This window comes from Mizuhopecten yessoensis, unplaced genomic scaffold, assembly GCF_002113885.1.
Source record: "Mizuhopecten yessoensis strain PY_sf001 unplaced genomic scaffold, ASM211388v2 scaffold10227, whole genome shotgun sequence".
Lineage (NCBI taxonomy): Eukaryota > Metazoa > Mollusca > Bivalvia > Pectinida > Pectinidae > Mizuhopecten > Mizuhopecten yessoensis.
In genome coordinates, this window is record NW_018408441.1 from 11032 (window position 1) to 35505 (window position 24474).

At 35.1% G+C, this 24474-nt stretch overlaps 1 protein-coding gene across 2 annotated transcripts; it reads right to left on the reverse strand.

Annotated features, from left to right (window-relative positions):
- Window positions 1–2689: 2689 nt before the first annotated feature.
- LOC110459822 (transmembrane protein 179B-like) lies at window positions 2690–23412 on the reverse strand. 2 transcript variants are annotated; one of them, XM_021512273.1, is made up of 5 exons: window positions 23123–23412; window positions 10343–10542; window positions 7962–8096; window positions 6321–6358; window positions 2690–2934 (listed from the first exon to the last, which is right to left on the reverse strand). In XM_021512273.1, exons 1-5 carry the CDS (start codon window positions 23219–23221, stop codon window positions 2837–2839), a joined length of 570 nt encoding a protein of 189 aa, XP_021367948.1. In that variant the 5' UTR covers window positions 23222–23412; the 3' UTR covers window positions 2690–2836. The 2 variants fall into 2 exon arrangements, with proteins under 2 accessions (XP_021367948.1, XP_021367947.1); XM_021512272.1 differs by having other exon boundaries at window positions 6265–6358; window positions 23123–23408.
- Between the last annotated feature and the right edge of the window lie 1062 nt (window positions 23413–24474).

Consider the following 24474-nt stretch of genomic DNA (forward strand, 5'->3'; position numbering starts at 1 on the left):
GAAATTTACATAACTGTCCCGATTGACTAACATTGATGTGAATAAATCTTCTCATATGAAGATTGATAAAGAAGCAATAAAAGTAGGTATATAAATCATGTCACTTCATTTGTACCTTAACTAGAACTTTGCACCAAAGGTAATATATGTAAATGAGGAACAGAGAAGCTGAAAAGCCAGCGTCCATTTTATAGCATATCGACAAAAGATCTCATAATAAACATTTGTAGAGTTAAATACACACTCTTATTACCAGTATAGTGTGTAGAACAACCGACTCGACACAGTTATAAATATACACCTATCACATCAGCATAGTACGAACATTTATAGTTATATGTATACCATACATTTTTATATCTCTCTCTCTATATATATATATCCCTTAACGTTCACATTCTGTCGTTAAATATGAACACATAGTACGAACATTTATAGTTATATGTACACATTTTTATATATCTAAATATATATGTCCCTTAGTGTTTGATGGACAATCAACTTTTTACAATTAATATTAACACAAATACACCGATCAAAATATGAAGGACAGACACATTCTGTCGTTAAATATGAATACATATGATCGAAAAGTAGGCTATGGACATTAAATCGAACCTGTAATAGGAGGCCACCGTCAGGAAGTTCAACTTGTGGTCTCTTAATGGTGGTGGTCGCATAAGACGGTGTGCCTTTATACGCATACACCATCAAATATAACAAAGTGAACGGTAGGTTTACTACATGAAATTGTAAGCATAAACCACCAAATATAACAAGGTGAACAGTGAGTTTACTAAAAGTACATCTAATTATACATATATACTATGGATTATAACAATGTGAACCCAAGGTTTACTACATACAATAATGAGCATAAACCGTCAATTTATTGAAATAAGCCGGAGGGACGGTTTATCACATCTATCATTATAGACTTAAAAACCTTAATTGCATAACCAATAATCGAACAAATAGACACTGTATTGTTTGGACTTCCGTTGTATGAATCCTCATTGGTTTTCCTATTGTAATTTAAGTAATGTAAAAGTGACATAGTCTGATAAAACACAGTACTGCTATTTAAGCAATCATATCGTTATAACGTATAGGCAAGATTCATAAGACAACTTCTTATTTTCATGTATAGGTAATAAATAAATTCAACTGAAGCGTTACCTGGAGTAATATTCGAGGTTTTTGACAATATCTTTGTCAAGTCCACGGCTCTGAGGGAAGAACAAACTTATTTGTACAACAAGTTCGAACGAATTTGGTTCTTTCGTGTACTTCATTTCTAAATCATATTATAAGAAAAAAATACATGAGGCTTTCACTTTCAACATGACGTCATTTGATATTAATTAAAGACGTCACATAATTGTCTTAATTTTGGAAGTAACAATGACAACAATACCACATGATATAAAATGTAAGATACTTATATCTACCCACGAGACTGCTTTCATACGACGGATATTTTTATCTTGCAAAACACACGTAAGAGAGACGAGGTTAAGCCCACAATTTAACACTGGAACCCCGTGACAGGAAGACATATGAATACAAGGGTATTCTACATTCTGCTTTAGAGCATCCTCGATATCCAGGGGTTACGTTCACGCTCAAAGCCTATCAAATTTTACCGTTATGTGACCGCGGTATTTATTTTGATGTATATCAAAGGATCGATCCAATATTCTTGTCTCATCAACAAGGTGGCGTACACGTAGCCTTCAATTTTGCTATGACATATTCCAGGGGTTTAGAGAGCGAAAGCAAACGTAACCCCTGGATATCGAGGATGGCTTTAGAGTAACGCTTACTATAAGGTTAAAGGACAATAGATCTGAAACAAATGAGTTGTATATGGTAAAATGCATAACCTTGAATTCATGGCAAAACATATTGCATGTACCTTTTCAAAGGGCATTATATAATACCAATGGTTGGCACGTAGGACTATTATTGTATACACTTACATTTCTATGTTTAACAAAATGCTTCGGTTTTATTTATTTTTTGTATCAAAGTTTCAAAAAAGCTTTTAGTTTACCCTTTATTTTTACAAAAATCTATATTCCATAAAACATTTATTCAAAAGTAACAGATAACACTAATTAAAGCATTATTCCTAGTGCCTAAGTATTGTTTAACGCACTTTATAAGGCCTTAGTATCGATTCATTGCGCATACCTATGGTTCAATTGTCGTATATACTACTTTAGCCTTTATGAATTATATCACCAACTCAATACAGAGGAGTACAGAGTTTCAGACCCCATGAAAAACCGTTTACCTGAAGGCGTCTCATTAAGAATATTTCAAAAAGTAATCGAAATAATTAAATTTCGTTGACAACAAATCCAAAACCAATTGAATAAAAACGTATCAAAAATGAAAAATACAAGATTAGAAAAACGGACGTACAGAAGTTCAAAAAGAAAGAACAAGAAAATTGATATCTGAAAAAAATACAAATAAATCTTGGCGGTCTCCTGCAAATGTGAGGATCCTTCTTAATGGAAAAGAAATGAATAATTTCCGAACTCCCTTTCAATTCTTGTTTCGCTCTTTGTAATGCAGATGGAACTTGTGTAGCTGAATAAATCTCAATTATCGATGCAGATCTTTTTTCCGGGTTTGATACTAATATCGTTCACATCTAGATCTATAACTGTTNCGTGTAGCTGAATAAATCTCAATTATCGATGCAGATCTTTTCTCCGGGTTTGATACTAATATCGTTCACATCTAGATCTATAACTGTTAATAACATGATCTCTTTCAATACCCCGTTCATGAAGATGGGTGTTCGGCGCCGAGACGATCTCGATCAGCGTTCCGTGTTCGGTGTGTCCTGTTTCTGATGAAGCGAAGAATACCGAGAGCGACTTGCCCTAACCACAGCAGGAAAGCCACCCAAGAGGCAATCTGGAATCAGAAAGTCTTGATGAACTTAATTGGTTCACAGGTCAAATACGGTGGATCAACAGGTGTTATATTATATGAACCAGAAACATCTTCATATGCAATATTTGAAAAGGGCAAATTATCACACTTGTTTCAATGCTTCATTCCATGCTTAATATGCATAGCTGGTAAAAATACAGAAAGACGTATTCTTGATGGTATAACGGGAAAAAACAACATTTTACGATGTGTTTACAGATATAACATGCATGTATAAAATAAGGTTAAATGATAAATACTGACTAGCACTGTAATGTGTTTTGTTGTTTAAAGTATAGAAACAATGTACAAATACGGTGAACCAGAAATAGATCAGGTCGGTTAAGTACACAATATTGTTAAAGAAAAACAATTATAAAAAAATAATATCCTGCTTCACCATATAGCCCACAAAATATATTTTCGGATGTACAAAACCATAAAGCACATAGGAGTTACGCTGGAATTACTGTACTTATGTGTTTGACATGTTAAAATGTGTACTGATCTTTTATATGTGTATTGATGTGTGATAAAGTGTAATGTGGAGTGGTATGTCCTTTATTTGAAATTATGTATAAAGAAGTATTAACACATGACAAGAGTTGCAATAATATATAACTATATGTAATTATTGGAATAAGGTGTAATGACGTAAAGTGATATTTTTTGTTATTGTGTCGGTTTATGATATGCAGAGTTGCGCATTAATTTGCAAAATTGTGTAATAATTTGTAACGATTTTTTTACGTAATGTATTTGTTATGTGCTATGTGCAATCATGAAATATGTAAGGGGTGTGTAAAGATGTGCAATGACAGGTAACGATTGAAATATAATGTATAAATGTATAAAAGTAATGAAGAATGATGTGTTATGACGTGTAAAAGGACTTCACCTGCTAGTGTGGAATAAGTACAGTGTGTAATGCTCTGTAATAATATGTACTATCATCCAATGTCGCACAGTGTGTAATGCTCTGTAATAATATGTACTATCCTTCAATATAGCACAGTGTGTAATGCTCTGTAATAATACGTGCTATCATTCAATGTCGCACAGTGTGTAATGCTCTGTAAAATATGTGCTATCATTCAATGTAGCACAGCGTAATGCTCTGTAATAATATGTACTAGCATTCAATGTCGCACAGTGTGTAATGCTCTGTAAAATATGTGCTATCATTCAATGTAGCACAGCGTAATGCTCTGTAATAATATGTACTAGCATTCAATGTCGCACAGTGTGTAATGCTCTGTAAAATATGTGCTATCATTCAATGTAGCACAGTGAGTAATGCTCTGTAATAATATGTGCTATCATTCAATGTCGCACAGTGTGTAATGCTCTGTAATAGTATGTGCTATCATTCAATGTAGCCCAGTGTGTAATGCTCTGTAATAATATGTACTATCCTTCAATATAGCACAGTGTGTAATGCTCTGTAATAATATGTAATATCATTCAATGTAGCACAGTGTGTAATGCTCTGTAGAATATGTGCTATCATTCAATGTAGCACAGTGTAATGATCTGTAATAATATGTACTAGCATTCAATGTCGCACAGTGTTTAATGCTCTGTAAAATATGTGCTATCATTCAATGTAGCACAGTGAGTAATGCTCTGTAATAATATGTGCTATCATTCAATGTCGCACAGTGTGTAATGCTCTGTAATAGCATGTGCTATCATTCAATGTAGCACAGTGTGTAATGCTCTGTAGAATATGTGCTATCATTCAATGTAGCACAGTGTAATGCTCTGTAATGATCTGTACTATCATTCAATGTAGCACAGTGTGTAATGCTCTGTAATAATATGTGCTATCATTCAATGTCGCACAGTGTGTAATGCTCTGTAATAGCATGTGCTATCATTCAATGTAGCACAGTGTGTAATGCTCTGTAATAATATGTAATATCATTCAATGTAGCACAGTGTGTAATGCTCTGTAAAATATGTGCTATCATTCAATGTAGCACAGTGTAATGCTCTGTAATAATATGTACTAGCATTCAATGTCGCACAGTGTGTAATGCTCTGTAAAATATGTGCTATCATTCAATGTAGCACAGTGTGTAATGCTCTGTAATGATATGTACTATCATTCAATGTAGCACAATATGTAATGCTCTGTAATAATATGTACTATCATTCAATGTAGCACAGTGTGTAAGCGTATGTAACAATGTGTACTATCATTTAATGTCGCACAGTGTGTAAGCGTATGTTACAATGTGTAATACTTGCTCATGCTGTCCAAAAGAATGATACAGTGCGTAATGATGATACACAATGGTGTGCACATTTGTAACTACAAAGTATACAAAGTAGTTTTAAGGCAAAAATAGTAAAACACAGTGAATATGTTAGACTATGTAGTGATATGTAATCATGATGTTTCTACCAAATCCCCCCCCCCCCACACCTTCCAGTCTATCCCTTAAACAATTTCTGTCGGATAAACATAAGTGTAAGTCATCCGATTAGCGAAGTTTTTTTCCCGTCAAGTTGATTGGTAAAACTTTTGAACTATGGAACCTTCAGTTTAAACATTGATGTCGTTTGTTTTCGTGATCCTCAATTACAGACATCCAACCGCGATGTAGTAGCCTATTAGATACCCAAGGTTAATCAAGCGGCCTGTTTTACGAGCAGACTTAATTAAAATTAACCAATATCTCAATATCTAAAGTGTTACACATCATCATAGAGTTGTTCAGAATGTTGTTTGGCTTTTCTTTTTATATTAATCAGCAAATTCATTACCTGAAACAAATTAGTACGCAGCCTCTGGTTCGTTGTTTGTAGATCAACAACGTCGATCACTCAACGATGAAATTAACAGTGTGATAGAAAGAAGTTCAACAATTTGTGTTCTCAGTTTTATATATCTCTCGGTAGTTAATTTTTAATTTGTTAAGAAGAAAAACAAAATTCATTGAGTTTTTGAAGGTCTTTGGTGTGTGTCCCAGTTTATCTAGTGCGTTGATAACTTCTATATTGGCCTACCCTTCCCCCTTTAGCTATGGAACGAAATGTGATTGATAAAGAAGTATGGAAATAAACCAAACACTGATTGTTTTCTGCCAAAAAGCAATAGTAGAAGGAAAATGAAGGTAGTATAACAAATTCTGTCAACTGGCACTAAATCAATTAATTGATTTTTTTTTCTGTTTGATATTTGAAAAGTTAAAACAACTAGTAAACGACGGTTACAAGTAGTGTGGCCTCTATATATGGTGATGAGCTATGGTACGTAATTGATCAACCAGTTTTACGGTATCTGTTAACTAGAACCCGTGGTACCTTTGCCACAGTCAATAATTCGTAGAAATTTCCCACGTTGAAGTGTACATCAGTACCTTGTCTAGTCCATTCCCCGTTTTGAGCATCAGGACAACTGGAATAAATAAACGGATTTTAATAATATTGTAAACATCATCACACAATCATACATGACTTCAGTCAACAACAGACTTAGAAAGGTGGTTTAATTAAATTTAAAAGTTATGTTATTGTGCAGGCTCCATCTCAATGGCACTGGTTCAAATGAAATGTTTTGAAGATTAATTTATGTTTGTGGGGTTTTATGTCTTAAGATGATCATACGCAATCAGTCACGTGACCAAGTTAAGTTACAAATAACAGCATACTTTGTGAAAAATCTCTTAAAGGGACTATTACCGCATATTCCATACGAGAGTTAGACATTGGCCCTTAAATATAATTTTGAAAGTTTGCAGCATTTATCAAAAATGATGACACTTTTATTAGTGTAATTAGAGAACGTGAAAGTTTTGTGGCATATTTTTTAAATTGTTGCTTTTTATGATATCCTTTAAAAGTGATGTTTACCATTATAGTCTCTGTGTAACATATATGAACGTTTATTATATTACATGCATAAACATTACAGTATAAATCATCCCCGCAATATAACAAGAGATCTAACATAATTTTAGGAATCCTCACCTATCCAAAACAGAAAAAAAGATAAAATACGTTTTGTAAATAAGACAAATATAATATTATAATGTATGTTTGAAATATGAATACAGTACATGTTTGTACATTAAACATGAATACAGTACATGTTTGTACATTAAACATGAATACAGTACATGTTTGTACATGAAACATGAATACAGTACATGATTGTACATGAAACTTGAATACAGTACATGTTTGTACATTAAACATGAATACAGTACATGTTTGTACATTAAACATGAATACAGTACATGTTTTTACATTAAACATGAATACAGTACATGTTTGTACATTAAACATGAATACAGTGCATGTTTGTACATAAAGCATGAATACAGTACATGTTTGCACATGAAACATGAATACAGTACATGTTTATACATGAAACATGAATACAGTACATGTTTGTACATGAAGCATGAATGCAGTACATGATTGCACATGAAACATGAATACAGTACATGTGTATACATGAAACATGAATACAGCACATGTTTGTACATGAAGCATGAATACAGTACATGTTTGTACATGAAGCATGAATACAGGACATGTTTGTATATGAAGCATGAATACAGTACATGTTTGTACATCAAACATGAATACAGTACGTGACTGTACATGAAGCATGAATACAGTACATGTTTGTACATGAAGCATGAATACAGGACATGTTTGTATATGAAGCATGAATACAGTACATGTTTGTACATCAAACATGAATACAGTACATGACTGTACATGAAGCATGAATACAGTACATGTTTGTATATGAAGCATGAATACAGTACATGTTTGTACATCAAACATGAATACAGTACATGACTGTACATGAAACATGAACAATTGCAGGTTTGTACATAAAACATGAATACCATGCTTTTTTAGGCAAGGCTTCTAAACAAATACGCACAATCAATGCTACCATTAGCGTCTGGAATTTCGAGTAACACGGAATAGCAAGTCTTTTAAGACGTTGACCGGCTCTCGTGCTCTTCCGTATGTGTACTTACTTGTTACTATAACGGCCCTTCGTGATGCCGTCACAAAAGGCGTTAAACCCCACAGTGATAATACAGGAGGAGATCAGGACCAGGATTGTCATCACGGAATTCAGCAATATAAACGGCAGCACCCACATTTCCAACCTGTGATAGAAATTTCTTCCCATGTAACTGGTAGGGTTTTTAATGATCAGATTACAACTGTTGCAATGTTATGTTTGTACGATGGACGACAAGTGCCGGACAATTGATTTTTTTTTATATTCTTGTGACCTCATAAAAGTGTACCATGGTACACGAATATATAAAAAAAAAAAGCAATTCTTTGTGTTCCACATAGAAGTGTATCAAGGTACACAACAGAATGATTTTTGTGTGTACAATATGTGGTACATAAAAGATGAGAAAATTAATTTTAGAAATCTCGCATACTTTCACGTGTTCATCGCTTTCAGTTCATCCTGTACTGTGGTATGGTACACAAAGATATGAAAGCTCGTCGTTTTCATTTGATTCTGTACCATAAAATGGAACAGCAAGGATGGTACAGAAAGATATGAAAGCATTGAAATGAACGACCCTTGGTAATAAAATGCCTAACCACAATATCACCTCTGATGAAAGACAAGTTTGTTACTCTTCTGCAAATGCTGGGGCCTTAATAGGGTTTTCTTATAGAGGGTAAAACGACGTTTTTTGTTTTTGATATGTCTTCTAAAATACAAATTGTTTTTGATTATATGCTCAAAAAATAACCGTTTTATAATCCAAAAACAAATGAAAATTAGTATAGCATATATATAGTAGTCTTGTATTCTTTGATTCTACATCGTATTTTATCAATTGGTTCCTACATCGAGCCCATCGGAGTTTTGTGTTAATGATGCTTTTCTCATTTGGTAAGTGAAGGCGGAAGGGTGTAAGCATTAGATAAAATCGGTTGAAATGCTTTCTCTGTTTGTTGTTAAAGCGCTTAACATAATTTTGTAAATGCTATAAGTTGGGTAGGTTATGTCAATTCATTTAACTATTATTATTATTGCCACTGATGCTGGATGTAATGAGAATTGCATCCATTCCGTGAGGTAACTACTATGTGTACGTGAGGCCTTATCAAACGGTAATTTGTCACACTGGATAACATTTCAAAGGCGACGGTTTCATATGGTTCTGTACTATGATCCTTTTCGGCCGTTGTGTTGGTACAGAAACATACAAAAGCAAAGGTTTGATAAAACTTTTCTTTCATATCATTATGTACCAGCCATGGTACACAACGATATGAAAAATCATTTCATTCTGTCCGCCTTTTGTCGGCAATCGTACTTCTGGAAAGCTTTACCTTAAATATCGAAGCAATTGAAGGGTTACAGACACGCTGATGACGCGATATAGGTAACAGATATTTCAGATAATACTTTCGTAGCAGTACTTATTACATGTAGCAAACAGATGACTTAACAATCACCATATTGTACATGTTTATTTATATCTCAATGCTACATCATATTTTGTTGGTTCGAATCCATCCAAGTGATGTTGCATTTTTCTTTCTTTTGCATTCTCTTAAAAATAAATGATATTATCTTTATGAACATTTTGTTTTCGTATTTAAATTTCTTGAATGTAACAATACGGAAATACAGTGAGGAATAAAGTTATTTTAACATTACGGGTTTCAAGGGTAAACTTACAAGAACATTCTGTTTTTTCCATTGATTTTTCAATAAAGCTTATCTTATTGACGTAAATTACTGATGATAGAAAAAGAATATGAAACCCATCGATGTTGCCAAGCGGTCAAGGGGTCAGGGAGTAGTCAAGAAGTTGTGTGGACGTCATGGAACAGGAAATCCTCATCATAATGTTACGTGCAATTCAGAAAGGCACATCCTATGCTGCTTCCCTCGATGCTTCAGGGGTTACGCTCACTTTCGCTCTCTGCACCCCAGGAATATGTCGTAGCAAAATTGAAGGCTCGGTGTGCGCCACCTTGTTGATGAGACAAGAAGACTTGTACGACCCTTTGATGTACATGTTCATCAAAATAATCTCGCGACCACGTAACGGTAAAAACCGACAGGATTTGAAGTCGGCTGTCGCTCCTTTGTAATCTTCAAAAGACATGTATCAGCCTAGCGATTGGTCAGTTTTTTTTTAACCCGAGACCAATTACACAGCTATCTTCGTACCTTCGATTTTGCTATGACATATTCTAGGGGTGTAGAGAGCAAAAGTGAGCGTAACCCTTGGCTATCGAGGATGATGCTGCTTTATCCTCGATACTACAGGGGTTACGTGTACTTACATGGATATCGAGGATAATGCTGCTTATAACATCGACAAACTTTAACGATCTAATCATTTAACTCATTTTTAACTAGACTTACCCAACATTGTGATTTGATCTAGATTTGTGGAGTGCGTAGGCGTTGTAGGCCAGCAGAAATAGCGAGTAGAAAATGCCGCCTAGCACGCTCAGGTAGATGGAGAAGTTACAGTTAAGCTGATCACTTGATTGCATAATGAATTCATTGTTAGACTTCCATTCGAAATCGCCGTACAGCATACAACTCCCGTCAAAGTTCGTCTGAAATAGGAGAAATCAGGTTACCACGGGCATTCATTACGTCGAACTATAGATGGGGATATTTCAAATCAACTAACCATGTTCTTTTATTGTTATATTTGCTTGTTATATGAAACGTAACGTCAGATGTTGACGCACAATAGTGAAACATACTTTTGACGTCATTTCGTTTCAGGTTTGACGTTTGTGACACATGACCGGCTTTGTAAAACATGTGTTTTCAGAGCTATCGGAATGCAAATAGACATACGTAAAGCACATATATGTGACATTCATGTGGTCACGATTTGAATATGACAAGTGAAACCGATTTTGACAATGATCGAGTTGAACGTGAAGATAACGGTTAGGAAGTGAAAGAAAAATGTGATAAATAACTCAGCCCGTATTAATACCATCTGCTTCCTTAATATCAACATGATATGTAAGTTACAAAGCACATATTGACTTAGCACGTAAAATAACATGCATGTAACCAAATATTCCGGAAGGTTTTTTTTATTTGATTGAAGCCCGAGAATGAAAGCGCGCTCAAGTTATATTACATTGTATTATGACGTGATATCATTTGCCATTTAGTCATACATAGGCATTGGTGTTGTTACCCTCAGAGTCATCACACTGTTCACACATTTCAATAATTCAATTTGAAAAATCACATACAAGATTAAATTTTCGCTCATCACTTTTTCCTCACAGGCTAAAATGTCTAAATGTTCCTCCTCCTTCAACTGTAATTTGTAAATGTGCAACCAGCTGTCCGTCAAAGTGAATACAGCTGACACACAATACACAATGGCAACTTTGCCCCAATCCTCGATATATCAGGGGTTAGACTCACTTACGCTCTCTGCGCCCCAGAATTTGTCATGACAAAATCAAAGGCTCAGTGTGTGTCACCTTGTAGATGAAAATTTTAATCTTCAAAGGCCCAGGTATCGGCCTACCAATTGGTCGGGTTTATTTTATACCTGAGACCAATCAAAAAGCTAGCCGCGTGCCTTCAATTTTGCTTTATATATATATAATTATTATACCTCTACTTTATTAAACTCTATATAAAAATAATTGGTTAAATCGAATATATCCCCACTTTTGCCTGACAGTGTTTTAGTCCTGTGTGTTAGTCTGGGAACTAAAACACACCTACACTCGGGTGTTTCCGCCGAGCCAATCAGGCGAGAGGTGGGTGGAGCTTGTTACCGAACACGGAAGCGACGCGGAGTCCGATAAACGGGAGCTGTGTAAAACTAGCTTTGCGCACGGAAATTTTCGTATTTTTCAACAGGAAGTATAACTAACACCAATATAAAATATCATCAATAAGTTTAGTTGATATATTTAAATATTAATTATTATATTTACGCATAAATTTTAAAAGATTGGTGTTAGGAAGCTCACATTAATATATACTAAAATGGCTGGAATAATCCCGAGTTATAAACTTTTCCGAAAGAAACTCGAGTGTTCCGAAGTGCCATTGCGTCTGTGAAGTTGATTCATGTTTAATTATTCAAATGACAATTTAGTTTTGTTGGCCTAAAAGATAAAGGTTCAGAAATAGTTCTTATTGGTGAGAATCACTGTCATTTATTAATCTGTTGCACGTCATTTTCAACCAGAATGAGACAAATGAAAGTAGTTTGCTGAGGATATAGGAATGACGGTCCAATTAAGTGCAGCTGTAATGATGCCAAACTCGGTAAGAGCGCATAGGGGTAATCCTTGTAATCTCGGACAGGCATGTAAACTCGGACGTTTTGCATTAAAGCACTGTATCCTTTCAATTATGTCTAGCGTTTGTTGTTTTTCGTCACTGATTTAATCGTTTGTGTGACTATGACAAAACCGGAAACGAATTCGAAAGAAGGCGATACTAGAAAACGGATCGGATGCCGGTAAAATCGGATTTTTTCCTGACACCCACGTGATACAGAGTCTTCAGCCCGGGAAATTTCAAGGTTAACGTGTTAAGTGTAAAGAATTCCAGGAGTGAAATAAGGTAAGTTTTAAGGGCATTATATTTGTAGTATGTGATTTTTTGGTTAAATATGTTTTTATTTATTATTCTAACACATAAAAAAAGAATTTTATGTACAAAATATAAGAAAAAATACATATAATACACTGTCCGAGTTTAAATGACACAATCGATATGCGGTCATTTAATTTCGGACATACTTCTAGACCAGAGGTTAAACAATGCCCAATCCCTTTTGTATATTAGATGCTAATAAAAAATATGTTTAAATCAACAATGCTGAAGGTATATAGTTGTTAATTTGACAATTTAAAAAAATGGAAACATTAGGGATCGTCAAATAAACATATAGATATATATATATATCATATGCATTGTTCATCTATAATATATATATGTAGATTATACAGAACATATATATACAATTTTGGTGAATGATAAGTGAGGAGCACAATCTAAATGATTTTTATATCAATTTTTAATTCATTTTTTAGATGTCAAGGAAAAATAAAACAAAACACAGAAGGGGACCAGAGCTAAAATATGATAGGTCAAATTTAGAACATGCTTTAAAATCTGTGAAGAGCGGGGCCATGTCTATTAGGAAGGCAGCAGGAACATTTGGCTCCCAAAATCTACCCTGTATGACAGAATTACAGAAAAATCCGCCATAGATGCTCACCCAGGACGAAAACCCGCCCTTCCAGAGGCTATAGAGAATAAGATTGTTGAAACAGTGAAAGAGGCGTCCCGGCAAGGAATTGGCATTAGTAGGAAACAACTGCTGGTGAGAACCGGTGATCTATGCAAGCGTTTTAGAGAAACACCGTTTAAAAAGGCTACACCTTCAAAACAGTGGTGAGAAGGACTTAAAAAAAGACACCCTGAATTGACCATTAGAAAACCGGAAAAGTTGGCTTCTGCCCGAGCGTCAATGCTGAACCCGGTGGTTGTACAGAAGTACATGAACGATTTAGGCAATGTACTGGATCAACTCAACATAAAGAACCGACCCGCCCAAATTTGGAATTGCGACGAAACCGGGCGAAATTTTGAACACACCCCTGTGCGGGTAATAGCAGAAAAGGGAGCGCGTAATGTTGTGGGGAGGACGACAAACAATAGGACAAATATCACCATTATGGCATGTGTCAATGCCGAGGGTAGATATATGCCACCAATGTTTATAGCCAAGAGGAAAACTTCTGCATCCGTCCATGGTTTCAATACAAGCGCAGCACCCACCGGTACGAAATGGGCGTGGCAGGAAAATGGATGGATAACAGACAAAATTGGTGAGCAGTGGTTTTCAGATGTATTTCTGAAGGAGTGTGGGGACGCTAGACCACAGCTGTTAGTATTGGATGGCCACTCCTCTCACGAGTCCCTAGCAATACTGGAACTAGCAAGGCAGAATAATATCCACATCTTATGCCTCCCACCCCACACAACGCACTGTCTTCAACCACTTGATCGGTCCGTTTTTGGACCTTTCAGTGGAGCATACAACACTGCTACATCTGAATATCTCAGCGAAAATCCCCTACACTCTGTAAACAAATGGAGTTTTCCAGGTACCATAAGCATAGCATGGGAAAAGGCATTTACCACAACTAACATTGCAAACGGGTTTCGGGCATGTGGGATTTATCCCTTCAATCCAGCAGCCATATCATCAGCTTCGTTTGAACCGTCAAAACCTACTGATGCTAAAACAGCTTTTGCCACCTTCCCAGTCACCGCCTCCGCAACCATTCCTGTCCCCAGTACCTTCTCCGACACACTCCACCTGATGGTTCCCGCCTCGACTTCATCCGCCGACACCCCTTCCGAAATAGTCCCTGCCCCCAGTCCCTCCCCCGACACATCCCACACGATGGTTCCCGCCTCGACTGCATCCGCCGACACCGCTTCCGAAATAGTCCCTGTCCCCAGTACTTTCTCCGACACAGCCCATATGTTGGTTCCCGCCTCGACTTCATCCGCCGACACCGCCTCCGCAACAGTTCCTGTCCCCAGTACCTTCCCCGACACATTCCACACGATGGTTCCCGCCTCGACTTCATCCCCTGACAACGGCTCCGCAATATTTCCCGTCTCGACTTCCGTATTAACGCTTCCCTACACAGCATCTACACCGATAACTCTATCTACTGCATGCTCTCCAGATTCTGACCCTATGTTGGCCGCAGATTCCAATTCCCTAAACCTCCTCGCGCCTTCTATAGTTGCTGAACAAACATTGTCTGATGAGAGCCATGATGTCCTATTCGACTTGTTTGTCGAAAGTGTTCCGCCCACTGAAGAGGAAACCTTGGGCACATTTTGGAACACCGAAATAGAACATATGTTCATTCCTCCAAAGGTTGTTGAGGAAACCACAAATAAAAGGAAACGAAACACGTCACATCGTCTCCTTACAAGTGACGATATTTTAAAGGAAAAACAGAGCGTTCAGGAAAAGAAAGAAGAAAAAGAGAGGAAGAAAATCGCAAGGGAGCAGAAGAAATTAAATTAAAAAAAAAAGACCCATGTTATGTGAAATAATATTTCAGTATTCAATTTCAATTATGGTCAGTAGTTCCGTGGTGTGACAATTGTGACGTATACTTAATACAATTATGAAGATACATATTATAGTCACAATCAACATGTGAAATGTATATATTTTAATGGATTTTGTTTTACTGAAAATGCCACCTCCTTTGCAGTATACACATTTTAAAAAGTTAGAGTTCCGCCTTGCAGGAACTGTGCACGTTGTTATTGTCATATCCGCGGAACAATTGTCTTTAAGTGCTGTGACGCTATTCCAATTTTGACAGTTTTTTAACGATATATAAAAATGTTGATCATATATCTAGACAGTTTCTTTATTATTCACAAAAAATGCCATGGTTGTTCATTTTCAGGATTTTTTTCATTCTAAGTAATTTCTTTTTAAAAATAAAACGCTAAAACTTGAAGCGACATTGCATCCGTTGTTTTGCAATGATTACCTAATATGGTACACCATATAACATTCACAGGCTCTGAATTTGTTTTTTATTTCGACGAGTTGATGTGCCGATTGCAACAAAATAAATTGCTTTTATTGATAAACACTGAACTACAATTGTCATATGAAAAAATATTCATCCCCGGTTAATAGGACCAGAAACCAATATTTAAACATGCCTATATTTTTTTTTCTTTTTTTTCTAGCGTGTTTACTTCAGAGTCATCGTGCACATTTAAACACATCACTGAATACAAAACTGACTATTTGGTGGAAATGCTGAATGATAGCAATATTTCTTATACAACTTTAATCCCAGAGAGCTATTCGAATATTGTCTCGTCTTGAACCATATATGATAGCGTGATGTATTAATAAAGTTGTGAAGATTGTAATAGGACCAATAAATCAGTTTGTCTAATTCACATATTTCAATGGGATTTTTTAAAAAGTTAATTAGTGTCCGACTTTTTATGCCTACTGTCCGGGTTTATGTTCTTCAGGATTTCCGCCTTTTGGTTTATTTGTTAGACACTGTATCGATCAACCAATGAAAATCCACACTGCAATGCATCCTAAAATAGTAACATTAGCGAGTTCGTTTTTCCACCTTGCAGCAATCGCCGGTGACGGTTTGAAGACTGAGGTCTCTGAAAAGTGTCCGAGATTACATGGATTACCCCTAATTATTGTCATCATAATCTGTCGCCACATACTCAAATATAAAGTGAGATTTTAAAATTCATCTTGATTTGCGTTATTTTTAGTACACAGCCTCATTGAAGAATTCTAGTTTGGTTTGTGATTTGGGGAAGGGGGGAGTTGTTATTTGTTTTATATTATTAATGAGGAGGTCTTGGTTTCTTTGAGATCTGTTTACCCGAGGTATGCCGTTTTTACAGCAATTTTTTGAGGTAAATATATACAGATAGTTGATGTCAGAAAGCTGAGTACGTTGATTCAACATTTATCATTCACATCACTTGTCTTGTTTGTTGTAAGCAAAATTTATTGATTTCTGCTGAATATTCTGTGTTATAAATTCATGGTTTAAAGTGTGTGCTCATGTATTTTGTGAGTTAACAGGTAAAGGACATGTGCAACTGTTCAGTGTTCCTCCAAACCAATCAAATTAGTTAACATTAACCCTCACCCACCCCAACTAGTTTGTTTAGATTGTGTCCCATGTAGACCTGGTGGTAAAGAATCTTGCAATCTACCAGATATATACAGGAAGAATATTTATAATGAAATACAATTTATTGTACCTAGAACATTAACTTCTTATTTTTACATTTGATCTAACTTGACCTCTCTAGTCTAGGTTAATTAATTATTTTAAGTATAAGAAAAGAATCACAATAAAATATATTTTTACAGGCAATTTTTTAATCAGGAATATACTATGTATGTGTACATATCACTATAGCAAGGTTATTTTATTAGATTAAATTAATCTCATCTTTATTTATGAAAAGTGACTGGCATTAGATCATAAACTAGGGAACTAATAGATGTAATTTCAAAAATGAAGAATGTCTTGTATTTCGGTTCCTTTTCCAAATGAAATTTATCACACAAAGGAGCATATGGTAACTGGACTTTCCCCCCAAAGTTTGAAGCAGATTTCAAGAGAAATACATGATACATGTGCTTAAAAATTGGGCTCAAGACTCAAAAACTTGTGGATAAGTATTGTATAACTCTTTTTAATAATAAAATCTAGGATAGATATTTCAGCCCAAAAACCTTCTTTCTTTTTTTTGATACAGAACAAATTCTGTTTGAGAATCAACTGTTTTAAACAGGTGTTTTTTTAAAATATATAGCACTGACACTCGATCCATATTGATATGAAATATTTGAAATTTGAATATTTCTATAGTGCATAATTCCATCACCTTCAACCTATAGGGACATGTCAAATACTACCAGGTACACATTTATATATACAATGGAAGATATTATTAATGATAAATGGGCATCACAGTATATATACCTATTTTGCTGCACACTTTTAAAATAAGCATGTGCCATGTCCCTGTAACCCACATCTAATTATAGGTAAGTAGGGGAATTATTATTGGAAGCCAACATCAACACATCCAACTAATACAGTATTTTCAACCAAAGAGCCCCATGGGCCTAACAGGTCACCTGAGTTGTAATGTAATTGTTATTTGTTGTTGTGATATGACAAAAACAAAAATAACATATGTATAGCAGGGAATTTCGCCCCTCCCCAGGGAGGAATTGGTAACCCAGGGGTTGTGAAATTCACATTTTGATTATAAGCACATCAGGATATCTCCATCCATGAGAATGTTTTCATATCTGGATCTGAAGTAGACAATGTTATTTGTTGTTGTGATATGACAAAAACAAAAATAACATATGTATAGCAGGGAATTTCGCCCCTCCCCAGGGAGGAATTGGTACCCCAGGGGTTGTGAAATTCACATTTTGATTATAAGCACATCAGGATATTTCCATCCATGACAATGTTTTCATATCTGGATCTGAAGTAGACAATTATTGTTTTAGCTATTTTGGCTCCGCCCCTCAGGCCCTTGGAGTGCACATGATGACAACTCCAACCAAGTATAAATTTGTTACTACTGAAAATAACTGAAAATATATCTTAAAAAGTCTTATTTCCATAAACTATAGCAAAATGTATCCCCTCCCCAGGAGTAAATGTGCAACAATTGATAAAAAGCTTAAGATATACACCTCATATACATCAGGTATACACCTTTTATAAATCAAATATACACACCTTCTCTACTACAAATATAAACCTCCCATATATTACCTATACATCCATCATCAGCTCCAATAAGTCAGATATCAACTATACACCAGGCATACACCTTCTAAACATCAGGTATACACCTCCTATACATCAGGTATACACCTTCTAAACATCCGGTATACACCTTCTATAAATCAAATATATACACCTTCTCTACTACAAATATAAACCTCCCATATATTACCTATACATCCATCATCAGCTCCAATAAGTCAGCTATCAACTATACATCAGGTATATACCTCCTATTGAACAGGTATACACCTCCCATAGATCAGGTATACATATCCTATATATCCTATACATCAGGTATACACCTCCTATAGATCAGGTATACATATCCTATAGATCCTATACATCAGATATACACCTCCCATACATCAGGTATTTACCTCCTATAGATCAGGTATACACCTCCCATAGATCAGGTATACACCTCCCATACATCAGGTATACACCTCCCATACATCAGGTATACACCTCCCATACATCAGGTATACACCTCAGATATACATATCCTATACATCAGAAGTAAGTCCACACTGTTGGAATTACTTCTTTGCCCCATATCCTATACATCAGGTATACACCTCCCATACATCAAGTATACATATATCCTATAGATCAGATACATATCCTATAGATCAGGTATACACACCTCCTATAGATCAGGTATACACACCTCCCATGTGATACATCAGGTTACACATTTTATGCATCAGGTATACACCTTCTATACATTAGATTAATATTACACCTATACATCAAGTATGCATGCACATATACATGAGGTATATGTCAGGTCCATATTCTCTGTAGGTAAGGTCACTACCTCATCTTTATAATAGTTGTCTTATTAGTTCATATTGATTGCATGCACAGGAAATATAATATATTTGCTTGTGCTGGAGCTTCCCAATTATGTTCCCTTATTGTGGCCTCTCTAGAACAAGAAGCACAGGTGCATTAATTATTAATAACTCAACTGGATTTTTATTTTTCATTAAAAGTTGTTGATTACCTCTAACCATACAAGAAATATCAGCTGGGGGATGTTTTTTTTAGACCTGAGATATGCTACAATTTTGGCAATTTTGTCTTATTTTTCTCTTTACCGGAAAACATACCATGTATAACTTTGTATCATGTACATTGTATTTTCTGGAAAATGAGTAGACACTATATATAATAGAGATGATAAATATGGTACCTTATGTAATGAGGCTGTATTTGGAGGATTCCCTTACACAATAAATAATGAAGCTTTATGAGGTAAATCCATTAACAAATTTCAGCAAGTAGATGATATACATGTATATTTGAAAACTGTCTCGGGATATATTTCAAATACATAACTAATTATAGAAACAGTATACAAAATATGTAAAGATAGTATTATGTGTTTATAGTATATATTTAATATATATATAAAACAAGGCAAAGTATTATGTGTAAGGCAATCCATAGTCTCCCTAAGGTAATGATTTCTTTATTTAACAAACAGTACCTATCATGTCAGAATGTATCTACTGTTAGGAAAGTATCCTGATACATACTTCTTGCACTCCTCCATCCCAAGAAATAGATGTTCTTGCACACCAAATCTGGTTACTCCAGGTGAAAAAGTACAGAAGTACAGAGTGCAAACCTATAATCCCCCGGGAACCAGTGGGGGACTAAAATGTGTATATAGAATATATGAAAGTGGTAAACTTTTTATATACTCTGTATACTCCTTTGTACACCACTTTTTCTTTACTATGTACAGCCATATAACACTCTCCGTATACTCTGTTTATCACTCATTTATACTCTGAATACAACTCTCTATGCTCTGTATACCACTCTTAATATACTATGTAGGCCAATATACTGTATACTGTATACCACTTTATATACTATGTTACAAGACCAATCCTTATATACCCTGCATATCACTCTTTATAAGCTGTATACCACTCCTTACATACTCTGTATACCACTCTTCTGATATACTGTATACCACTCTATGTATACACTGTGCATACCACTCTATATATACTGTGTATACCACTCCTTATATACTGTGAGTAACACTCAATATATACATTTATACCACTCCTTATATTCTGTGTAAACCACTCTATATGCTGTGTTTACCACTTCTTACATATACTGTATACCACTCTTTCTGTATTATATAGACAAATTATAATATACCCTGTATACCACTCTATGTACACCATGCATATCACTCTTTATATACTCTGTATACCACCCTGTGTACTCTGTAAACCACTTTTTATGTACCCTGTATACCACTCTCTATATACCATTATTTATATACTTTGTATACCACTCTCTGTATACTATGCATATCACTCTTTATATACTCTGTAAACCACTTCTTATATACTATCATTATATAACCTTCTCAATATTTCTTTGTAAAGACATCTTTGTTATATTTTATAATAAACAAGAAGCACTGAGTTAGGACCAGTCTCCTGGCAAAATCCTAACAAAAGTGTATCCAAATTATGATGCTCAGCAATATATATACTACTACAGACAGGTATTACACATGTATATATTATCACAGACATGTATTATAGATATAACACATGCAATTACTTACTACAGAGAGGTTCCAATATATATTGCTATCGTTGTTTTTGGGGAGGGGGTTAAATGGAAAATAGTTTTATTTATTTATTTATTTTCTCATTATATAAATATCTGTTTTACCATGATATCTTATATTTGAATGGTAATAAAGTGCATGCTGTTACCATGTATCTGGCTTGTGTGAAATGCCTTTAAGGTCACAAAATAGAGTTGTATCTCTAAAAAATATATCAAGTGATAAATATCTCGAAGACTTTAAAGAACATGCACCTGATGATGAAATATCACTGATCTGTATATATGTATTAAATAATGAAATATTACTTCTTGTCTGTGATAGTACAAGTAAATACAAGTTTATAACCAGTTTGAAACAATGAATTTATGTTCCTTACATGACAATTGCAATGTATTGATGATAGAACATAGAATTACAAATACATCAGTATGTTCCTTTAATGTCTGTGATAGTTAAAACAATTTTATCTGAAGCAATATAATTCAAGATCCATAGCCTGTCTGTGATAATAAATACAGGTGTATGACCAGTCTGCAATAGTAAATAAAAAAAAATGTTCCTATGTCTGTGATAAGCAGCCTGAAAAATAAATAAATGTTCCTAATATGTTTGTTATAGTTAATACAAGTTTATAAGCAGCCTGAAACAATTAATAAATGTTCCTAATACGTTTGTTATAGTTAATATAAGTTTATAACCAGTCTGAAACAATTAATAAATGTCCATAACCTGTCTGTGAATTTGTACGGGTAATAATACAATTTTATCAAATTACTTTTAAAACATTAAATCCGTGAAGAAAATAAAGATAAAACATTTTAATGACTAAATTGTAAGTTATGCATGCAGTATGATCGCTTTCCCCCCCATCTTCTACTTTATAATGCTTAACCTTTTAAAGTAATGTTAATACCGCTATAACCAGACGTATATTTGGTGGCATTAAACTCCTACTTTGACTTTCACATACTTCATTTCCGGTTAAGAAATACTGAGGCTTCCAATTTAATGCTTTACCGTGCACAGCTCCCGTTTATAACATTCAGCGACGCGCGAGATGGGCGGAGCTTGCTACCGAAATCGGAGGCGACGCACGAGGTGGGCAGAGCTTGCTACCGAACTCGGAAGCATTTGGCTCCATTGCTATCAAAGGGGTAGTTGGGACGTGAAGCTATACAGCTTATGGTTTACAAATATTGTCTAGTCAAAACTATCTTTGCAGTGTGTATCGGTATAATAAAACGGTTAAAGTATGGGGTTGAGGGATATAGCAAGTTTCTGGTGTCCCTTGACCATGCCTATTTCCCTCGGCTTCGCCTCGGGAAATATACCTGGTCTCGGGACACCAGAAACTTGCTATATCCCTCAACCCCATACTTTTACTGTATAATAAGAACATTTTTGTCTGAAAAGTGACTTTTCAGCACAGACTTTTTGTGCACACGCAGCCTTGAATACTGTTATTATGATTAATTAAAAAAAACACCTTTAAATGTATCTGAAGATATAATATAGTTTCAGACCAATTTAATAATATTTTTAACAAGCTGTTTCAACAACGACCGTAATTTACAATACGTTCATTATATCTAGTTTTTAGTAAAACAAATGAGCCCCAAACTAATTTTCCACGCTGATGAAATGCCTTTTGTCAAGTTTAAAACTTTACATTGACCGTACTCTCATCTTTAACATATAACAGGTATAGCTGCGATGACGTAGCTCTGGACGACGGACGGACGATTTCTGCCGGAGCGGAGAGTAGGCAGGGTATGAATATTCGTTCCGTATAACAGGTAGATCACATCTCTGATGCGGTGACCTTAGTCCGCTAAAACTGACCATAAACAGGCGACCGATCAGAATTTTTTGAGCCTGCGATTATGGTCAGTTTTAGCGGACTACGGTGACCTGTGATGATACAAACAATGTGAGTCATATAAAAAACAATGAAGGGCCGCGCTTTAATATGAAACAGCTTCACTTTACAGAATAGGTGAAGGAGCGCTAACCATGGAATGTCAAGAATGTATGTAAGCATGCCCCACCTTATCACAATGCGATAGCGGAAGTACGGTGCATTGAAGACATATATAAATACAAATTAAATTTGAACAGTAAAAAACAGTTGTCTTAGACAACAAACGGCGTTGTACTTACATGTGTCACACCTATGGGAATTGACACCATGAATCCACAGATAAATGTACAACAGTACAACACTGTCTGCACGAGAAGATGGAGGTCGACGATCGCCATTCTGGCAACAGGACAACCAAGCAGGCCGTACAATCAGGAATGTAAACCAGCTTTTTGGTTTCAAGATGACCGCAATGTATCAAAACTTGCTTGCCTCGGCCAATTTATTCGTACTGGCACATGTGATACTTCCACTGAGCGTGTGGGTATTTTTACATTATTGGGAAAACCGTGATCGGTTCACTGAACAGGTGTGTAAAGTGAACTCGGGGTCAGGGACTGAACTATTGTTTTCTTATTAAAGTGTGACATCGATATATATACACGGTGTAGAAAATACAACATTTTTTAACTAAGATCAATTACTTATCCGGTCATCATATCATGTTTTATCAGACATATATAAAATCGATAAAATCAGTATGCACATGGAGTAAATTAAGCTTGGTGTTTAAAGGTTGTAAACCTCCTAATGCATGAGGTACATTGATACATTAAACATATTGATACATAGAATATTTGAGTTGAGATACGTTGAAATAGTGCCACTGAAATAATGCATGTTTTTATAAAATACATATAGATTTATAAAATTCTTAAATCTATATACATTGATGTATAAGTGGCACTGAGATACATGTTAGTAAATATACTAAACGCATCAATAAACACAACAGATGTTTTATGTTTTATGTTTTAAAAAGGAGTGAATTTAAAAAAAAAAAATGAAAGACACAATTTTTGGCAAAATAATGTCAATAAAAATGATACTGCCATAGATTAGTATTGCATTAATGTATATCAATTTAATAAATGTTGAAATTGTGTAAAATAAATGATCTATAAACGATTAAAAATGGACGCTTTATAATAAAACCATATGCACATAATACTTTGCATGGAAGAGTTATCTTTCTTGAAAAACTTCACAGTAGAGAAATAGGAAGCCGGTTTCCTGAAGTACAGAAAAATGGACACATTTGACTCATTGATAAAAAAAAACAACCTGAATTAATGCCTGGATTGCTTTAAAATACTTTAATATTGAGAGAACAAACTGTTCTGTCAATAATAAACATACAATATTTATCAGTTTCATATTAAACATTAGAATATGCGGAAATTGTGATACTGTCTCCCTACATTGGATTTTCAACTAGGGATGTACTTCCTATTTCCGTTTATCAATACACTCCTATGGCCTTAAACCCTGTCAAGCTTACCACGAAGGTGACTAACTAGTTTTCGTAAATCTGTCAAATGCTGACTTCATGTGTTGACGAGCGCTGTCCATAGAGTGGATTTGATTGATT